At 33.8% G+C, this 22,627-nt stretch overlaps 2 protein-coding genes across 4 annotated transcripts in view; one reads left to right on the forward strand and one right to left on the reverse strand.

Moving 5' to 3' along the window:
* The window catches only part of Nckx30C (solute carrier family 24 member Nckx30C), a 99,858-nt gene that overhangs the window by 13,641 nt on the left and 63,590 nt on the right, over positions 1–22,627 (forward strand). For 2 of the 3 annotated variants that reach the window (XM_076124934.1, XM_076124935.1), the window contains exon 2: positions 12,371–12,394. The exons of the other annotated variant lie outside the window; for it this stretch is intronic. In XM_076124934.1, the coding sequence (XP_075981049.1) occupies positions 12,371–12,394 (24 nt within the window). The remainder of the gene's footprint in view (positions 1–12,370; positions 12,395–22,627) is intronic. 3 annotated transcript variants of the gene reach the window in all.
* On the reverse strand, positions 16,279–19,086 carry LOC142979773 (uncharacterized). Its single transcript, XM_076124937.1, has 2 exons — positions 18,968–19,086; positions 16,279–17,793 (listed from the first exon to the last, which is right to left on the reverse strand). Exons 1-2 carry the CDS (start codon positions 18,975–18,977, stop codon positions 16,463–16,465), a joined length of 1,341 nt encoding a protein of 446 aa, XP_075981052.1. The 5' UTR covers positions 18,978–19,086; the 3' UTR covers positions 16,279–16,462.

Consider the following 22,627-nt stretch of genomic DNA (forward strand, 5'->3'; position numbering starts at 1 on the left):
TTTCGGCTTTGGTTGTACTTTGTGTCCGTTGTTTGTAAGTTTGTGAAAGTCCCCGCGACACAAAAGCAATTCTTAGTGTGGGAGTAGTCTTTTTAATAAAAAACAAAAAACTATAAATTCGATATATTTCTGTTACTGTTACTAATTCGCTACTATTGTCGTATTGATTCGTTGATACACAATCGGTAGTTAAATTGTTCACGTACTGTAATTTGAGTTGATGAAAAGTGTCGACGAATGAATCGACAACGTAAGTAATAAACAGTTGTGTGTTTTATACGATCTGATATCGGAAACTAATAGCCTCGCTTTTATTCTGTTTGGTTCAATGCAATGTTGACCTTCTATTACATGTATACAAAACTGCTGATTCAGTGTTGATGTTATTTTGGTTCAGTGAATAGTTTTAATTATTGTCAATGAGGACAGTGAAATTTGACCAAGTTTTGGAACATAATTAAAAACAAGGAGATTTTTTAACGTTCAACTGCCGGAGACTTCCAAAAGAAAGTAGTAAATAAGTAGGTACTACGAATGGTTCCATACCATTTTCTAAAAAAAACACGTTTGTTGCAAAGGAGCACCCTTCAATATTTATTGTATTTTGGTATTTATTATTTGTCGTTAAAGCGGCAACAGAAAAACATCAGCTGTAAAAAATTCAACTGTAAAATTTTCACGGTTCATGAGATACATCCTGGTGACAGACACGACGAAATCTTAGTAAAAGGGTTCCTGTTTTACCTTTTAGTAAGTCACCATACAAAGTCAATCCTAAATATGGTTATTCGTTAAAAGATACAAATGCAACTTTAGTGACACACGCCATCGAAATTTAGTAAATAAATAAGTTAAATATCCATTTTTCTAACAAAACATGATAACAATATTATTAATACCAAAACAACAAATAAACGTTTCCAATCTACTGTATAATGCAGTTGCCTTGTACGATGCCCTCGGGAAAAGAAGCTTAATAGCGAAACGAATCGAACAATATCCCCAGCCCCTGACGATTGTTCGGCTATTACCTTTTCATATGATACACGTAAAAACACGGATTATAGCACATTGTTAGGCTATAGTTGGTATACAAGTTGTACAACTAGTTGTCTGAGAAGTCTTGGTAAAAATATAATAAGTCAAACGGTTGAAACAAGTTTAATTTGAAAAATCGTTAAGAAAACGTTATATTGTTTTTTTTGTTGCATATCAGGTTTCTGATGCTTTGGAGCCTTTATAAACATCTAATTAATGCAATTAGTTATACTGCGTGTGATTTGATTAAAGAATATACTAGCCCGTATATAGTACCGGGTTTTTATTAACATTCATACTATTTTTTTATTGAAATTGGTTGGAAAGCTGAAAATTAATTATGGACATCGTGTATTCGGCAAACAAGTTATTATTAAAGTAAAGGACTTTCATGCGGTTTATGTGTATGACTTTAATTCCAGTCCTTTATGTGTTAAATGTAACTTTAAATCCAGTGTAACATGACCGAAGCCGGGGCGGTCCGTTAGTATTAGTATAGATTTGTTACAAGTGAGAATTGAGACCCAAAGGTGTGGCAGACCCTGTACAAAAGCGTGGTGCTAAACCTCATGAAATACTTCCAAAAACTCTACCACATGCCTTACTCAATACCCGTCAAAGTATAGTCCAAAACACTAGTATAAATTAGACATTATATCGTTTAAACATCCACCACTGAAACAGAATATTACACAACATGCAGTAATAAAGGAATTCTCTCCGTCGTAAGCGATGGAACCTTGCCGCATTTCAGAAGCTCTCGGCTTAATTATACCTATCTCGCTCTGATGCACTGTAATCTCTATGTTATTGAGTTTGCATCTCAAGTTTCAACTTGCTATTGTTATTAATGTACGTTACGGGTAGTTTAACCTTCTGTAGATAGAGTGATATTATTTAGTTTAGTATATGTGTGACTGCTCTTGAGAAGCTTATAGACAGCAGCTCTCACCCCCAGTTTCTGAGTAAAGAGTTTCGACACTATTGAATAGATAATCTACCGCTTAATGTACCTCAAAAACCGGGGGTCAGTGAATTTTAGGTAGGTTAAGCTGCGTTTGGTACGGACATTTCATAAATGGGTGACCGATTTATGGTATATGAGCTAAGCAGTCTCAATGTAACGGTTTCAAATCTCATTAAATTTTAGAACGGTCAAACATCGTATTAAACTCCTGTATACCTGAGAGTTCTTTTTAACAGTTTTTGAAGATTAACATAGACCCCAACCTGCAAACAGGTAAAAAAAACGTGACACTGTCTGTCAGCTTTTTAAAATAGTTTGAATGTATGCAAGGCCTAAGCTTTCTCACTCCTGTAAGAGATTCTTGCCCAGCTTTCGGACAGTGGAGTATCATTATTATCTGCACTGAATAATAGTAGTAGCAAGTTATTTATGAACCCAAACCAGCAAATAAGAGTCAGATCAAATCGTTCACCGCTGTTTTAAGCGTAACTTTGATGTTAACTCACCCCTACACAGTTACCATCATAATATATGGAGCGTATAATTTTAAGGTCGCCTGCATCGGACAGCGTTTATATTAAAAATCATTTGCTGGCATATATTTCAGAGTTTTTTGGCACGATGCCAGAGGGCTAACTGGCAATCACGATAGGACTGGACAGACAGATTTTATATTATAACTCTTTTAAATTTTAGAAATGTATCACAATTTTCAAGGACGTTCGTTATTTATGTTTCTGATGACCTTGAAGTTATGGCGGTGAGGGTTAAGCGTTGCCAAATGTTTATCTTTGTATGATATATTGTGTGACTTTATGGCTAAAAGCATAATGCGTTGGAGTGCTGTGTTAGGTATTTATTTATAGCAGATCCTTTTCTTTTGGTCTTTGCTGATGATATGCTATTTGATGAAAAATAAAATAATCTTCTCTCGTATTGGCAGAGATGCAGTGCGAGTTTCTTTGTGAGGGAATGGTTAAGATAAGACATTTAGTTTAGTCATATGTTAGTTTATACAAAATTGGGAGGCTGTATTTGTAAAATTAAGGTTAAATATACAATTTTATTATTATTATAAACTCGGAAGTTTGACGTACATTAGTAACTTTTTAACGATTGTATTTTAATGAAATTAGGTGCAACTGATAGCTTACCTGGATTAACACGTAGAATCTTTTTTCCTCGACAAATTTCACGCGGACGAAGTCGCGGGTAGAAGCTACCTTGCATAATTTATATAATAATTAGAGAGCTAAGTCGTCAATTGCTAGTTGTTTCTTTGTGCATGTTTTACCAATGGATTAAGTATTCCTTTTGAACATAATGACTTGATTAAAATGATAATGATAGTTTATGTACGGGTTGTACAAAACTGGGTGGAGGCTATTGGTAGTTGGTACTTATGTTGTTAAAGGGTTAACTTAGGAAGTTTGTCGAAGGGATAAGATCTAAATGGATGGATGATTTGCGAAGCTAGGTAATTTGTCATGAATATGATTTTGACCCACAAATGGTCAAACAAAATACCGAGAAGTAGTGTTTATGACAGACTTTTCGCACCAAACTAGAAACCTTTCGTTTTTAAAACGTATTTAGCAAAGTTATCAAAAACAATTAATAGCCTTTCTTCCAAGTATGTTGGAGTCGGCTTCCAGTCTCACCGGATGCAGCTGAATACCAATAATTTTTTGCGGCTATCTCTATATAATTTCACCGGTCCTTTTACTATGAAGTCTGATTAAATTTTACCAAAAAATCGAGACTATAATCTTTAAATCATTTCATTCATTACAATAAGTCTCTTTTCCACTGCATTTTTATAACTCTATCTAACCTAAAACAGTTTTATTTTCCTCAAATAACAAGGTCCCTACACCATGCTTTTTTCACCGTAAGTGAAGATCTTTTTCAAAATTACTTTCGGTCGCAGCTGCCGTCGAAAGGGAACGCTTAAGGCAGTCGGGAGCAAAAAGGATGCAATTTTGTGAGAATACAGCCTTCTAATTGGACTTGACAGGGCTTATGATGGTAAAACGAGGCTTAGTCGGGTAAAAGAGTATGTTATTTGATAATGATAAATGTAGAGAGTTGACTTGTAACTTGCTCGTTAAGAAAAGTATTTTTTTGTTAACCGAGCTTGGTTATTTGTAAGTTTATTAAGAATTCCCTTGTGTGTTTTTCAAATTATACCTAACTAAAACAAGTCAATACTTAATGTTTTAAGCTTATCCATAGATCAGTTTTAAAGCCGTTGGTTGTGAGGAAGAGTGATCAGAGACAAAATCGAACACATAACCTTACTGTGCAAAGTTTCATAGTTATTATAATAAGAATATTTGAACTATATATGGTTTTCTTATCATTTATAAAATAAATAAATTCAAGGTCTAAGTTCTCGAAAATAGCCGCTGATTTGTATTGTTTTATCATTAAGTCCAATAAGACCAAAACCCATATAAACAAGCAAGAGCATTCCCAACCTACCTGAAAGAAATAACTCGAAACAAAACCATCTCAAACACGGACCGAGAGAAAAGTCTTCACTTTATACGAAAAAACCGGACATTTTCGCAAACAATTTTTCTTGTACAATGAATTTTAAATTCGCTACGTAATTGCTTTAAAGAATAAAAGAAAAGTTGTTGCATGAGACAATAAGACCGGACTATTGTTGTGCCATTATGGACGTTGTTAAAACAAAATTAATTAACCCATTACTGTCCCACTGCAGGGCTAGCGTCTCCCGTAATGAGGAGGCCTCGAGTCCACTACGTCCAAGTGCGTGTTGAGAACTTTGCATTTCTTCAAGAACTGTTTTAAAGAATTTTCAATCATGCAAGGTTTTATCACGATGCTTTCCTTCACCGTTATAATTCTAATGTTCTAGTTACATATTATTTCCGACTAGGGGCTCGTTCCGACTTCGCTCGGGTTAACCTTTATAAAGTATCACTATAATCCTCCTCAAGAATCACGCCAGCTATTGGTGAAAATTGTATGAAAATACGTTTGCGAGGGGACCTTGTTTTATTATAATGATTATGTGATATCCCACTACTTTGAAAAAAGCTTCAACTAAACGTTCACACAAAAAAAAATATAACCTTTGATCAAACACGCAAACAATTTTGAACCTAGATTAACACGTAGGGCACTTTTGGGACCCTAGAAAATTGTTTCACGTGGAACAAGTCGCGGACAGCTAGGCCAAAAAGCCATTGTTGAATTACTGCGTAAAGGAGAATGAAATAAGTAATTGTTTATTTAATGAATGCTGAAATATAGACTTAAATGGCTTATGTATTTCACCACAGTGATCCGCGGTAAGCCTTGGGTGTCGTCACTGAAAGTGCGTTAATGCATTGTGACGCTTTTGGTCAAGCTTATGCGATCAAACCGTCGACGAAGTTTAACTAACACCTCTAGCGGTTTCAAATGGAACTCCAAATAAATCGTTTTGCCTAATATACTGTCCTGTTTTTAACAGTAATTACTAATATTAGTAAGTTATTACAAATTAATACGACTACTACGAAAAACGTAAGCACCGCGCGCCACCTCTTTTTGATAGTAAGTACTCGTAAATTAAAAAACTACTTAGATCCCTTGTTATTTTTTGTTTGCACAAAATGATTAATAAGAAAGGATTTTAGTGTTTAATTTATTACAGTTCAGTATGAATGTATCCATATAAGTATACATTTAGAAGCATCTGAATATGTTTATCAGTTCTGGTTACTACTACAGTACAAGCTCTGCTTAGTTTGGAAATAGAGGATCGTGTTATTATTATTAAATTGTCTGAATTAAAAAGATATTTAAAGAGCGACTAAGCTCCAACTTTAAGTAAGACAACATCTATTCGTTCTACCAGTGTTCTCATACACATTATTTGCCACCACGTATAACTACATTTATATACATGTTACATAAATATTTGTTTATCACAAGGGTCCCGAGACCACAAGGCTCGCCTTCTTGATATTTTGGGTTGTCACAATGTTTGCGTAGATTCACACGAGCGGTGTTATTACAAGCGGTTTTACTACCAGATTGTCAACCCTGGATTTATGTAACTATGAATCTTGACTATTATAACAAAGCAGAACAGTTTATTTATCATTTATACGGGTTTATATTAGTACCTAACGGAAATTTTTGATAGCAACGTATACAAGATTTGGTTTTTTACCATAAAAGTGAGTTTAACAAATAGGTATTATTTGTTTAAAATACCTCTCTCTCTTAACACAATTTTTGGTACTGATTAGATAACTCATTATTCTTCTGATAGAATTCAGTGACTGTACAGTAGTCGCGTGAGTTCAAAAATAAAAGACTAAATTAAAAATAGTAAACTAAATTAGGAGAAATTACTTCCACAGATATGAAGAGCATCCCTGACAACATCATTATATTCAGAACTCCTCTAAAGTCACGTTATTATTCACTTATATATTAATTAAAACATAAATACATACGCATTAATATCTCTAAAATACACACCAATTTCCAATGCAAATTCAACCACACAATAATCAGAAACATAATCCCTAAACATATAACCTCACTAACTACCATATACTAGTTACTAAACCTGGCTATCTGCCAGCCACAATTTATCTATCTATCCTCCGATATCGGTTGACAAGCGTCCCAATATTGCTACATTCGGTTATCAGTTTAAATAGAGATGGTTTGATGCTGTTTTTACTGCGGCTGATAAGGAAAAGGGGTTTGAGATAGGGGTACGAAGCTGTTAAACCGGTCGGATGTTTGGTAGGGAAAAGTTTTTGCAAAATGATACGAAGATTTTGAATGTCGTTTGGTTGTACGCAAGGATATGTAATGTAATTAGATTGAAAGTTATTTTGTAAGAAATCTTATGAATATTACTAAAAGTACATAGTAAATATCCAAAAATATATATTGAGATTTATCCACATAGACTTTTATCCACATGGGATAAATATATTTTAGAATATCTCAAAGCCTTTTTGATCCTGGGGCAGTGAGGCATAGGGGGCTTTTTAGGTGTGTTTCCTCTATCTATCTACTCTATCATTATCCACCTAAATCTTTTAACTATTAATTTAACCATAACCCAACCCTATCCTCATAACGAAAGGAGACCCTTGCAGTGGGACAATAATAATGGGTTGTATTTTTATTGATACAAGCCGGAAATATCCGTTAATTCCAAGTTTAAAACCACAATGTATGCCCACTATGTGACGCTACTTATTTTCCCAACAAAACCTCGTCTAGCTTACTTAGTCACTTCATGATACAAAGCAGTTGTATGACAAAACTGCCATTACTGGGCAATTAAGGCTCTGTTGTAGTAATAAATTGTTTATAAGCGCTCGCTTTAAGCCACTGAAGGCAACTGAAGGCTGACCGATACAGATGTGGTTTGTAGAGACGAGGTTTAGCAGCTATTTAGTGTCTGTTAAATAATATGTTAAGTAATCACTACATAGTATAAAACAAAGTCGCCCATTTTGTCTGTAGTCCCTTCGTATGCATAAAACTTTAAAACTACGCAACGGATTTTGATGCGGTTTTCACTAATAGAAAGAGTATTTTCTCCGACAGGTTTTTATATATAATTGAAATACATTGAAACTATATTAGCTGAGTTATAGCGATTTATGAAGTAGCGGGATACACGCAAACGAAGTTGCGCGGGTCAGCTAGTGTTATATAAAGAATAATTAATGCTGTTTATATGTGAGCGAGATATTGCATATTATTATACTTTTGAGACAAATAAAAACCTTAAAAAATGCGCAACTTAAGAGTTTTTAGTATGTTTTAGTAGTATTTAATTTTCTAGATTCACATTTGATTGTATTAAATACGATATAAAGTTAATTTTGAAACGGCTATTTTCTTCAGTAACTAATAGCCCTTCGATAATTTGGTTATTAAGTAAAATCTGTTATTTTTCAATATCTCAAATATCAGCTGGGGATCTAGTCAGGTTTCGTAAGTCATGGTCACGTTCCCTCGGGCACCGTAACCCATGCATAAAAGTAAATTATTCTGTAATCTTTAAAACAAAATTTTCTTAAATAAATGAATTATGTTAAAGTAAGAAAGAACTTTGGTACTTACTGCAATTTGCAAGAGCTTCCTTTAAAAACAAACTAACAATGTAACATAGCATCTATCGATAAACAATCTGCAATCTGAGTTAAATGTAATATTCCCACAATGGCACGATTAAAAGCACTTCCGATCACATCTGCCGGCGACAGTTCGATCGTGAGATAAGTATCTGTGTCCGCTTTATACAACGTATTGCATTTGATTGTTTATTTATATTGAGTTTGTATCGAGAACGTTTCAGATTCAATGTTTTGATCTCTGAGGATTGAGACTGACCTTAAAAGTGTTTTGTTTAGTTCTTGTACAGTGCGTTTTTTTACTTGACATTTTTCAATAAATTTAACATATGAGGTTTCTATTGTGGGGCAAGAGTCTTTTACTAAAGAGAGAGTTTAGACTTTGTATTCCATAAAAGCTACAAGAAAAAATACCGAAATCAAAATGTTACATTTAATTACATAGTTCAAAATTGATCTATTATAGGTAGTTTAGGGTTTTAATTAACCATTAACTTCATGATTAATTTTAGGTCCATTATTCAACAGTCAAAAAACTATATTTTAGAAAAATATTTGCCGGTTTTGCAAATGTGCCATACACTATTACGTTGGACGGTCAGTCGATTTAAGTTTAACTCGTTAATTCCTCGTATCGCAACCAAATCCACAAAATTCTTTACAAACACACATAATTTCAACCACAATGAATAATACATTATTTCCGTTAAAATGTTCAAAAACTAAACAATTTGATGCAAACTTATCGTTTGATGTCCAACTGGCATTGTTTGATGTGTAACTGATGTTGTTTGATGTATAACTCGTGTTGTTTGATGTTTAAATGATTGTAACTTTGTATAGTATCGGTTTTTCAGTGGTCAGTGTTTGTTTTCATTTGCTTATATCAATGTGGGATGTGTTAAACGATTTTTTTTATTTGTTTGTCACTGTCCCGCGCGGCTTTACTCGTTAGTCTTTCCGAGAAATAGTTAGGTTGTTAGCTTTTGAATAGCAGTGTTCAAAAACTTGCATGAAAAACTACTAAATTTGTTTGAGAATTTAATTCAAGTTTGGAATTTTACTGATAATTGTAAACTTTTGCGTTACTGACCTTTAATAATCTCATTAAACCCTAAAAAAATTAAAACTTTAAAGAAAAAGTATACTTTTATCAAGCATTTATCAGTTGCAAATTAACGTTTTTATAGTAGCAGCGGAAAATATCGTTAAAAGAACAAATATAATCTTTGAGGATCATGTACTTCTAATTTGTACTACAATTTTTTACAACCATTGACTATTGACAACGGGCTAGCCACCGACTTAGTGTGAAAACTTATATGATGCTGGCTTTTACCCGCGACTTCGTCCACTACCTGAATTTTCCCATGGAAATGCGTCATATTCCCGATTTAAAAATAGCCTTGTCGGCCATGTCCTAAATGTCCTTTCTCGGGTATCAAAATAACTCCATACCAAATTACATGCAAATTGGTTCTGTAGTTTAGGCGTGATTGAGTAACAGACAGACAGAGTTACTTTCGCATTTATAATATTAAAGAATGGATTTTTGATACTACATTTTAAATGCCAAACTCTCGCTACTCACAAGCAGACAGTAGAAAATCACATACAGCCTTTAATAACATACACATTATTGTAACAACACTCATATAATTTGTCCAACTCCATTCTCCTCGGGAACTGCACTAAACACTTTAATTATTTCACGAAACCCAACGTTCGGTTGGTTTCATTACTCGGATAATTTACGAAGTCTACCGTAACGGAGCGAAGTCAATTGCATCGCTGTGTAGTTTAATGTGGCCGTATTATTTTAACGAAATTAAGATGCGGTTGTGTTTTAGAATTATTTCAAATGCTGCTGTAAAGTGCTGTATTAAATAGAATAGAGTTATCATAATCTTTACTATGATATTATGAATGCGAGATTTAATATAAGGGTACCCTCCATTTTGAAACAAAAACGCTTAACCTTATGGTTTAGCATGAGGATATATTAAAATAACAGAAAAAAATGGCTTTTTAATGGCAATGAGTGTAAGCTGTGCAGCTTTATGTGAATCTTTTCAACATGTCCAGGGTTCGTGTGTCAGGATACAACTTTACGTAATCCAATAAAAGGCTATAGCGTATAATTTGAGTCAAAAAATGTGTATTTGTAAAGTTATCTTCTAGACAGCTAATTAAAATTTTGGTTCGGGGTATATTGTGTTACAAATAAACCATCCACAATCACATAAAAAATAATCTCACTCCTGTCCCACTGCTGGACATTGGGCTCAGTCCCAATAGGTTGTATACCACAAGATAGTAAATAATTCTCATTACCACAGATACTTCAAAAATTCAACATCCCTGATTAAATTTTTAAATCCATTAGTACATTCCGAGCTCATTAAAGAGCATCCAAATTAAATTGAATACGAATAAATCGTACAATTTTATTGTACTCGAAACAAGCACAGCACTAAAATGCCGAGGCCATTGTAAATAAATAATTCAGCCGATTGAGCAATCGGCTAATTGAACAGCGAGTTACTTAGTGTAATAAAATTATGCACTTCATATATTTCGTAAATTATTGCGAGCCAGCGCGCTGGCCAGTTGATCAGAAAGGCAATTGGGGCGCCTATATAGTATTGTTGTTCATTATCTCAGGACTATGGAGTCCCGGACTTTTAGAAGGCGTGCGTCGGAAGCCAAAACGTAGAGGCCCATTTAGACAGCTTTAATAATAATATATATTCAAACAGTATGTAAGTTGTCACAATCCGGTGACTATCCCTGTCTACACTATAAAATGCACCCAAGGACAGTCACCGTACTGTGTGGGACTATGGCAAAACTAAAGGGAAGAACTACTTGGACTATTGGATGAGGTGCTTAGGACTGGGAAACTAGGAAAATACGGGAACTATGGCGCCTGCCGAAAACAATGTCAATAACAATAGTATTGTTATTATTATATACATTAAATATAAGCATAGATTTTTTGTAGTTATAATATCTCATTAGCTTAGACTAAAAAATACTTCATAATCTAGTGTTCTTTGAATTAGATAATTAATAAACTATACTTATGTGTCATATTATAATTAAATTAGACTTTTAATTAATTTCATTTTGTAACATAGACCAAATTTGTTTATCGTTTGTCTGTACATACGTATGTACCTACATAGATATCAACCATTAAAAAAGAATACCGAAATATGTAGTATAGATAAATTAAATAATAATTAGGTACATTATACTATTACAACATTATAAAACTAGGTAGCTAGGCGTTGGTAAAATCTTAGAAAATATAGACAACCTATTTCATTAGTCAGAACTCTAGTATAGATATAAATATAAGACAAACTAGGTATAATAATATTAATTAGTACTAGATAATACTAGGTATAGCGTATTATTTACATAAGTAAACTGTAATAAAATCTAATAAAACAATAACACAGTCTTCTACAATACTCCCAACACACACGTCGCGGGCATTCGGATCATATAACCTGACCATTCCGCCGATCAGAAACTGTCAAAGCGATCAAAATTCCGCCCTCAGAAAGAGATAGCGCTATACAGACCATATAGTGCTATCCTTCTCTTACAGTAGGACTTAAATTGCTTACAAATTGCCGCCCATTATCAGCATCGGGAAGGAAAGGGATCTTTCGTACATGCAAGCATACACTGTTGTCATGCTTAAAGTATTTTCAACAGTTTTATAGTTCAACAATTTATTAAAGAGCCTTAGCATGCACGATTTATCCAAATTATATTTAATGAATCGGGTTTTTTTACAAAATAAAGTATCTGTGTCAAACAAACCAGCATCTTAGCCTGTTAATCACTTATTTTTCTATACCTCCGTCAGTCGCTAGCATACAAGACTCTCTATTTAGTTTTTGGTCTATGTGAACATTGCTGGCCTAAGGCATAGTTTCTGACAGTGTACACTTACATGACCGGATGTCAAAGAATCATTTTCCTTGTCGATGCCGAAAATAGGCACTGGGTCTTTGGCAATCTAAGTTCTACTGTGGAAGAGAGATAGCACTATATTTCTTTCTCTCGGTGAAATATTGATCGCTCGGCATATATCGTTCGGCATATTCTGTCGCGGCCGCAGTTTGAACTCACTCGCCGCTCTCTAACTGTCTTTGTCACTTGCTTTACTCTGATATCTTCCATGACTGGCTTAACTGACCGAAGCCTGTTTTTACAGCACCAGACAGCTGCTCAGACATTGGTGAGTGATTGCCTGATACAGCACGACTTTTTTTTCCTTTTATAAGCACGGTTCAAACTGCGGTGGGGAAGCGTATTTTTCACACTAGCAAAATTTTGTATATCACGTCACATTTTTAATGGTACTTTTTATGAGAATTTATCCATTTAGTTGTTACTATCAGTCAGCATTTAATTCACAGTGACTGTAAAATTTCTTTTATGTTTAAAACCAGCATAAATATATATATTTTTATTGATAAAAATCCTATTGAAAATGTGATACTGTATACATGTTTTTGTCTTTGACTGTATTTTCAGCGCGTATCGTCAAGCGAAATACGCTTGAACTCGCAATAAGCGTTTATGTACGTTTATATTGTAGGAGTGTCAAAATTCGAGCTCATACATACGCGCTGAAATTACGCTTAATGTGAAAACGTCCTAGAAGAGTATGGCTATTATTGTTAACATTTTAGATTTTAATAATAGAGTTAACTCAATATTAAAGTAATGAATGAATATAATAATTAAAAATAAAAATATTTTATTCATCATGTTACAAATATTCGTTACCTTCGCACACAGGTTAAGTTCCAAATAAACAGTTTTGGTGCAATCTTTTAATATTTTGCAGTTTCCAAAAACTGCAAAATTTTTAAAGATATTTTGAAAAATACTTTCAACAAAAAGTTTATCTTCAAAACATGTCTAATAAGGTTCGGCAAGACATTAAATATTGTTGTTAAAAACCTATTATAATATTAAAATAGCTAGTTAAGTTCTAAAATGTCTACAAATTTAGCCATACTCTAAATAGGGCATTACCCAAAGCTCTCTCGGCCGCAATTTGAATAATACATTCTCTTCATATTCCGCTTCATGCAGTTTTGTATATCGCTTACACTTTACATTTTGTAGTTTAGTATAACATAACTCAATTACATACATACATACATGAGCTTTTAACTCAAAAATTTACGAAAAATTAATTTTTTATCGCTTTTATAATAATTTTTATAAGCTTTCTTATTATTATATTTCAAGAATAACCGGCATAAGTGCTGAAGGATAAGGTAGCTTTCTTTTATTTATTAGTCATTAAATGATTATTTGAAATCGTTTAGCAGTGTCGGAGATTAATTATTATTACAAACATATTTTCCTTCTTAAAAGTTAAAAACAGCTAGTTTTAAGACACACTTTAAGGGATTTAAAGTAGGATTATTAAAGTTTTGCAAACATTGCTTGGTTGCAGTAGACAACAGTACATGTATTTGACCGAATATATTTAGTTGTATTTTGCAACCAATTTTAGGGTAGTATTTACTTGTTATTTCGCTGGATTATAATAAAGAGGCTAGGACATTATTGTCCAAACTGCAACAGATCTATCAAGCAGATAAAAACTAGCATACTACCATTTGGCAGAAATATACAATCTTTGACATTGATATATGCATAATCAGAAAAAATAGCCTTGCATAGTACCTTTACGAAATAGTTTCCTAAACATTTAACTGAATTATATGAAGCGTTCAGTAGATTCAAACAAAGTTCGCGCCTCGATTAATAGGGTTTATCAGCGATTACACGTGACCTATAAAATTTGTCCGTCCGTCGGATTTGGCGCGCCTCCGAGCGTGCCCTGATCTAATTGTTAATCTACACTAACTCTGTAAATATCAAAGTTTGTACTTATAACGATAGTGTGAACTTTAAAGTTTAATGTAGTTTATACCCGGGCAATTACAAACGTGCGAACTACGTCATACGTAATCTTTAGCTCTTCTTATTTGGACTTACAGGGTACATTTTTACAGAGGTGGGAGGCAAACTTAAGTGGGTTTTCGAGGAAGATAGAAGTAAAAATCGTGAAACTTTCTATATTTGAAAATTCTTTACACAGTTCTTAAATGAATGCAAAGTCCTCATCCCGAACTTGGTGAGCGTGGCAGACACAAGATCAACCTCTTCCTTGTTCCCGGAGGAGACTCTGCCCAGGCAAAGATGTATTTATTTATATACCCGTCTACCAAACTACAGACACATACATTAGATATATCCGCTAGCAAATCAACTAGAAACACAGAACTTCGATCGACATCACTGATTAAACTGACACCACAGTACAAGGTTTCCCCATTTACATCAGTTACGAAATTGCCAAGTCACCGGTTTCCTGTACAAATGATTAATTTGACCTCTTAATGGAAGGTCGGAGGTTAATTTTAGACCCTCTGAGGTCACTAGTAATGTGATTCCTAGCGGACAATTCAAGGCTTCAGATTGACCTTTCAAATGTCTTTGAAACGTGTTTGTGTAAGAATATGTAATGGTTTAAGCTTTTGTTTTGTTTGAATTATGTATTACTTAAGTTTTAGCGGTTAAATATCGGGTCAGTAATATACATATGTACAAAGCGCGACAAATGGTAGCTTTTTGAAAATATGGCGTTCGGTAATGTTGTAGCGTGAGTCAAAATTATGCAAGCCCGTACTATAAAAACCCAAATTCTGCCTGTCTCTCTGATTGTCTATTATAGTAACATGATTTCCTGACCCGATTTTGATAAAATCTAATTATTAACTAGTTTTTTACACTTCAATCGCTGTACATCTTTAATAAGAGATGTTACTTTGTACCCGATTGGTACCACATAGGCCATCTAGTAAAATATAAAAAACCGGTAAAAAAAATATAGTTTCAAAGTGAAAATTGATTAAAATAAAATATTTTCTTCCACATTCGCTCATTAACTTCCCTACCTAATCTACCTCGTAAACTAAAATCCACACAATATCAAGCCTCAAGGTAAAGCCAAAATGCATTAATTACTCCAAGCTAATGACGTCATCAATTTAATTCACGTCATGATACCGATGAAAGTCAAAGCCTTAAACTGAAACGTCACTTAATACCTTTTGTTCCCAGTTTTAATTATCCCCACATTAGTAAGAGGTAGGCAGTTATGTCGCTTAAGTAGGCAAGTTTTGAAGACGTATTTCAAAGTTGTGAGTGTTTATAAAAAAGCGGCTGTATTTTAAATTGGGGTTGTCGAATTAGGAAGACTCAGTAGATTGTTATGATAGAAAGAAAAACTTGAAAAAATCTATTTTAAAAAATGAATTGCTGTTCGTTAGTCTCGCTAAAACTCGAGAACGGCTGGATCGATTTGGCTAATTTTAATCCTTGAATTATTTATGGAAGTCCAGAGAAGGTGTAAAAGGTGAATAAATTTGAAAATGCGCGGTATTAAATAAAAGAAAGCGGGAGCGGAGCTGCGCTGGTCAGCTAGTACTGACAAAAAATAGGCAACCTAAATAATAGAACAAGCCTTTTGTTACTGAATGTGTAGTGGATCTATCGTGAAATATGTATCGCACATGCATTGGTTACAACAATTCGATTTTCTTATAGTACCTAAACTTTACTGAGTAAAGATTATAAATTATCGTTTTTATCATACTTAAGTGGATAGGTATGCGGTAGCGAATACTTTCAGTATACTGAAAGTATTCGCTACAATCAGATGAGTGCAAAGATCAATAAAAACATGACATAACACAAGAAAGTGCAATCCATAAAGTGAACGTTCGTTGAGCAAAATGTTGAAAAGGTCTCAATAAATACATAAAATGAAACCAAAACAGCTGAAACACGTAGAAATAAACGACAAATAACAATTCTAAACCCATTGAAGAACCGTCGAGTTACAAAACGTCCACAAACAAAGAGCCATTCATGTATGAAATGTATTTATTCTATTGCAATACGATCCGCCATCGGCGACTCACTGAACCGACTCGATACATACCTCGAATAACTCGCAATCGTTAACAATATCGATTCTAGATGATTCATGGGCGCACGGCACGCGACCCGAATCGCTTACAGTACGACAATGTTTTGAATAGTGTCGATTCTTAATCGATTAATAACTAATTTATTTGATGGATTTTCTTTCGGATAGTTGTTTTTGACGTTCCTAATCTTGATAAATGAAAAATATTACTTTTCGTTACAATTATTTATAGATCTACAATAACGATAATACAATCTACGTAATAAAGCTAAATTAATATAAAAATCAATTCTTTTTACTGTCGGTCCAACAGAACCTTGCAGGGAGGCGGTTAGGACGTTCTAGTTTTGAGGCACCGATAGTTGACCAACCTTTTACTGAGCGAGGAACTTCACCGCCTCCTGAAGCCTCCATTTTCTTCTGGTCTTCTTGCACAAACTCTAATACTACAGTACTACTTCTTCTATCTAACGTCTCATGATGTAACTCTTCTTCGGAACTATATTCTTCTTTAATTTCAATAAGGTCCTCTCCTAATTCTTCCAACGTAGATGCTTTCGCTTTGGACTTACATTCTTGCACCTTTGGTAGAGGAATCCTTACATCTTTAAGGTCCACATCGGACTTTTTATCGTAAGTATCTAACATTTTTTTATGAGTTACTAACTGACGTTCATGAGCTCCAATTTTCTTCTCATGAATGTCCAATTTCATTTCGTGTGTATCTAATTTTTTCTCGATGCATGTTAGTTTTTCTATAATAGTATCTAGTTTCTGTGTATTGCACTTTACGAATCTTTGCACTGTAGTTATTTCAGTATTTTGATTGTTGTTCAATTCTAATATACAATCTCTGATTGCGTTTAATACTGGTTCTTTAATACTATCGCTGAGGAAATGTTTATCTTTCTCGTTCATAAGATGTATTTTGATCTTACCGTCGCCTGCAGTATTTTCCGTCGCTACTGCTTCGAAAGATTCTGATATAGCAAACTTTTGTCCGTGATTTAGCTTTTTATGATGACCTTTATCTTTTTTATGACATTTCTTGTCTGAGACTTCGGAAAACGTGCAGCATAAAGACTGGTTGATGTTCAAATCGTCAAAAGTATTGTTAGAAGAATGACTGACGGACTCTTTGACGCTGATACTCTCTTTTCGAACTTTCCTAAATGTTTCAACAGTTTTCTTAGGTTCTTCCCTTTCATGAGTCGACTCGTGGTGTTCGTAACTTGGTTCACTGTGTCTCTTCTCCTTCTTTTTATGTCTTTTAGCAGTTTTAATTGTGTAATAAATGTTAGATTTATCTTCACTCGGCGGTATAACCATAGGTACAATATTTTTAGCAAATCTTATAGTTTGTTCTAAAACAGAATTGTCATGATAATCTACTCTATACGTTTTATCTTTGGAGACTTCCGTGTTCAGATCATAATTGAACTGTTGACTTTTATCTTGCTTAATCTGTTTATCCTTTTTAGGTTTGACTTTTTCTTTCTTAAGTTTACGTTCTAAATATTTCTTGTGTACGAATACAACAGAATTGTATGAGCGTTGTTGAGGAAAGTAATTGGCTAAGTTAACACCGTTGATTTCTTTGAGAGAGGCGCTCCAGTCTGCAGGGAAAAGACTTAGTTTAATATTTGATGTGAAAATGTGGAAGTTTATTGACTGCGCTGCGAGTTCGTTTTACTTTGGGATGGCTGTGAGAATACTGTAGTAGATAATTAGAAATGAATTTTATAGACGTTAGCACAGATTCTGCTGAGGTTGAAGCACTTTGTTCCCTTGGCTTTTACATAACGTAGTAGAAGCTCAAGGATGCAAAATTATGCGGCAAGCTTATAACTAAAAAGAGTTATTTATTTACTACGTTTTTATTACTACATTTAACCAATCACTGTCCCACTCCTGGGCAAGGGTTCTTCCGCAATAAGAGAAGGATAAGAGGCCGATATAAGGGAGGGGTTAGTCTTTATTGTTTACAGGATGGAATTTAGAATCAAACATATTTAATTAAGTGGTAGTCATGTGTTGGTTAACTTAATCCGTTTACTTTAAGACTATATACATATGCCTAAAGCTAGTTCTAATTTTACTTTCCATTCACCAAATATTCAATTCAGTTACTAAAATAGATAGGCGATGAAATAACAGACCTAAATGGATAGTCTATTTTAGTTCCGTTCATTCAAGTTATATTCCGATACTACGAGATACTATATGTATAAATAAAAATGAATCTCCGAAATGTATGTACGAGCATAACTTTTAAACAACTAAACTAGGATAGTTATTTTTTAAATATGTTTGTAACTGTCGAGACAAGGTTTGTATGGGATCGACGGGATCAAAACCACAGTTATGAACGGGATAAAATTATACTGTGCTTGGAGGAACCTGTAACCGGCGGTCCTGTATGACAAGATGTATATATCGCAATCGTACCAATTGGCGTTCTTTGGTCTTTACGGCTATGGGAAAAAGGCGTGATATTAGCCACCTTTATACACATACTCTATCGCGCTTGAAACAACAATCGCTCGTGAAAGAGCGCGCGTGCAAGGGGAAAGGAAAGACCACGCGCCGTGCTCATCAGCTGTCAAGCCCGCGAAGAAAATCGCGAGCGATGAGTGCGCTGCTTTCCCGCGCGTAATCCTGCACGCTCCTAAGAACGTGCGATAGAGTGTGTCTGTGTAAAGGTGGCTATTATGTATGTATGAATATGTTTATGAATGTATGAACCCGAACGAAGTCGGGCCAGGCCGCTAGTTCTAAATAAAAACTTACCTGAAGCCATTCAGCTTTGGGTCTATATTTTAGATAATATTATAAAAGTAATATTTTATTTTATTTATAACTGTAAAATGTAAGTGTTTTTATAAACAGCGTTGAAGTTTATTTGACACAAGTGTCACAGATTTACTTGTCAATGTTTTGGGAAAAAGGTTTTTGATAGTTTTCGATTGAGTGGTTAATAAAGATAAGGTTTAATATGAGAATATAATAGTTTAATTTTTACGGCAAATCACTGAATAAAAGATATTAAACAGGGACACGCAAAGTAAGAATGAGCTACTTCTTAAAATTATTATCACACTATTTGAAAATTTTACGGGCATTAAATTATAAATTACTGTAACCCAAACAGGTTTTCACCAATTGCGAACTTATTTAACAATTTGTTTTTTTAATTAGCACATACATACATAACTATTTTAAGTCATGAGAAAAAAAGAAAAGTTAAAAACAGACTTTAATTAACGTATCAAGCTGAACTAGATATTCACTGTATGGAGGTACACAGCTCTTAAATCCCTCCACGAACCATTCTGAAAAGACTACAAACATGTTTCGTAAATAAACATTTTCACTCGCTAAAATCCTCTAGCGTAGTTTTAAGCTCCAATTAACCAACGTCAACAAAACAACTACGGATTCGAACCTGCGACACTTTTTTGGAACAAAACAAAACTTGTCTTTACCTCTCACGTTCTGCATATCCGTATATTCCAGGGTATTATAAACTCATTAATTATTGATATAAACCGTCTAGACAGGGGAAAATCTGAAACTCACGATTCAACCATTCAATTTTCAACCTTATTCCGTCAACTTAAGTCTGCTTTTTGTATGACGGCAGTAGAGAATTTCCGTGACCCAGAAATTTAAGCTTTGTGTGTCAAATTTAAGGTTGGATTTCCCTTGTGGAGTGAAGCATTGGATTCCCGTCGAGTTTTCTTTGTGACAAACTGTGCAGGAAATCCCGGGCGAGCTAGGCTCAAATGTTTCGACTCGACCTGAAACTATGTACTATAAGTTCTCGATGCATTCTCGTTTGTGTTGAGTGAGTGAGTGAAGTGTGGTAATTTGCGTTAGAACTGTTTTATCGCACTTTGTGTTTATTTCTATCTTTGGAAAGTGAATACAATTAAATTGGTAGGACAAAACTGTAGCAGACTTACTAAGGATATATATTTTTTAAAGTAAATGTTAAGAAAATCTTATTTCTTGCCGCATTTTGGGCTTTTTTGCTTGACTTTTAACAAGTATTGAAAAGTAAAATTTAGTTTATCATGTACCTTAACTATTTTTACCAGACTTTTCCTTTTGAAAAGCTTTGATAAACTACTTTGACATGAATATTTAAAGTAAATACCAGGAAACTCGTATAGAATTACCATTTTGAATCCCATGGGTTCCCGATCATGGTTTCAAAGTTCTCTCACGGGAGATGGGTTAGCACAAGTCAGAGGAGAATATTGATCAGAATCGCCATTAAAAAGTAAAAAACACGTGTGCAGCAGACTCTATGGAATAAAAAAACATGTCCCTTTGTCTGTGCTCTGAACAGTAAAGCGTGGTGAAAGCATTTTATCAGTCTCTTGCTTTATTGGAACAGGCTTTTAAATTATTGTTATTTTGCTATGAGACTCTTGCCGAGCAGTGGGGCAGTAAATATAAAAACTTGTAAATTTTTAAAATTGCTCAACAAAATTTGCCAATTTGAGCGGTAGATCGTTGCTCTATTGCTAAAGATTAGATAGTAGCAGATTTGTAAATGTGCAAACGTTATAACACAAATACAATGGGCCTAGAAAGTCTAAAAACAATTTACCGACTTTTAAAAGTCTAAAATCAAGTGTAATTAACATATCTATCTGTCTTTGTTTCGAACTTAAGGACTACCGAGGAACTTCTAATTCATAAGAAGTAGAATTATGAACATCTAAAGCATGAAATACCAGTTCTCTCTTATGTAGATAATGCAGTACTCAATGGCATAAAACCTTATTCAATTTATGTGCCAGTTAATTTGTATCCAAATCCATTACGGATTGTATGGAGAAAGAATCCCTTGTTACACTTCAATGTTACGTTTTCCACCATTAAAAAGAATATAGTAATAAAATTTTATTACAATTGACATTGTAGAGTATGGAAGATGTTTTTTCCAGTTTTGTTTATAAAAGGAACCCTTATTATTTGATATGGAATGCATATTTGTCATAATTAAAGCGTTTTAAAAATACAAGCCCCTACACTAATATTGACTGTATTCAAAACTTATCTTACAATATGGTTAAACCTGTAAAAATTCTCTTTTACTACAATTAGTAATTTTTCACGAAAAATAAGAAAATGATATCTAATCATGATATATTTTTTGATTTTTTACAACATTCACCTTAGTTTTGAGCAGTAGGTACTGTTTATCTATACTAATATTATAAAGCTGAAGAGTTTGTTTGTTTGTTTGAACGCCCTAATCTCAGAACCTACTGGTCCGATCTGAAAAATTATTTCAGTGTTAGACAGCCCGTTTATGGAGAAAGGCTATAAGCGAAGTTGCGCGGTTCAGCTAGTAATAAATATAAAACGAAAAAGGGTTATTAAGGTTTTGTTAGGGGCAGTTGAAAATCAGTGCTGTGCCTAGCACAGCGTATATTGCCGAGCTGTAGCCCTTTGTTGCACATACATGTACTGACTAGTTAGTAAGTTATGTGTTTGTGATGTTTCTTTATGTGTAACAAAAATAAATGGTTTAAATGGTTTATTAATGAATAAAATACATTACTCATTAATCACTGTTAAACGCTATAAACCATACATATTTTGAACACAAAACATTTGTTACTTAATTATCTATTATTTATAGCAAAATACAATAGAATTAACGTGCACATTTATCAAATAATTACCGTTATCAGCATGAACATTACGTTTAGTTAATTAAAACTTTTCGCGTGTTCAATGCATGTGATAATAATACAATGATTTATGGAACTAATCATTAAATAGTTATACTACTTATTAACGAATAGATATCAAATGTTTTTGTGCAGCTTAGTATTACATTATTAAAAGTACCATTATAACAATATTATCAATATTATTATGTTTCAAAACGGATTCATACACGGGTCTAGTAAGGTTTGTCAGTCCCCGCGAAACAATGGTCATTTCTAGTACTAGTGGACTTTTTAAGAAAGTAATGGGAAATTCAGGTTCTAATATGTTGAATCCCACTTCTCCATTCTAAGAGAAGACCCGTACCCAGTACAAATATAGATTAAATTTAAATATTTTTAAATAAGCACTATTATTAAGTTGGCATTGAAATACATTTGGACAATTTCTACTCTTCTGCAATGAAAGGAAGTTTGTCAATTTTATTTAATACATCTGCTGTCAAGTTATTCATCAGATAGGTTATCCGACACTTATCCGTGAGTTATAGCTAAATAGCCGTTATTGTTAAAAATAAAACATTTCCAAGAAAATTAAAAGAATCTAACACGCTGTAAGTCCGAAATTCATTGTTTTTTTCTTTTTAAAACGCCGACATTGTGTGAGTTTGAACGCTTACAGCCTCAGGTGTGGGCTCGGCATGCATAATTCATCGCATGCAGCCTCTCTCACGAAACGTGTTAAAAAGAATATAGCAAC

Source organism: Anticarsia gemmatalis, chromosome 17 (assembly GCF_050436995.1).
Source record: "Anticarsia gemmatalis isolate Benzon Research Colony breed Stoneville strain chromosome 17, ilAntGemm2 primary, whole genome shotgun sequence".
In the NCBI taxonomy this organism is placed as follows: domain Eukaryota; kingdom Metazoa; phylum Arthropoda; class Insecta; order Lepidoptera; family Erebidae; genus Anticarsia; species Anticarsia gemmatalis.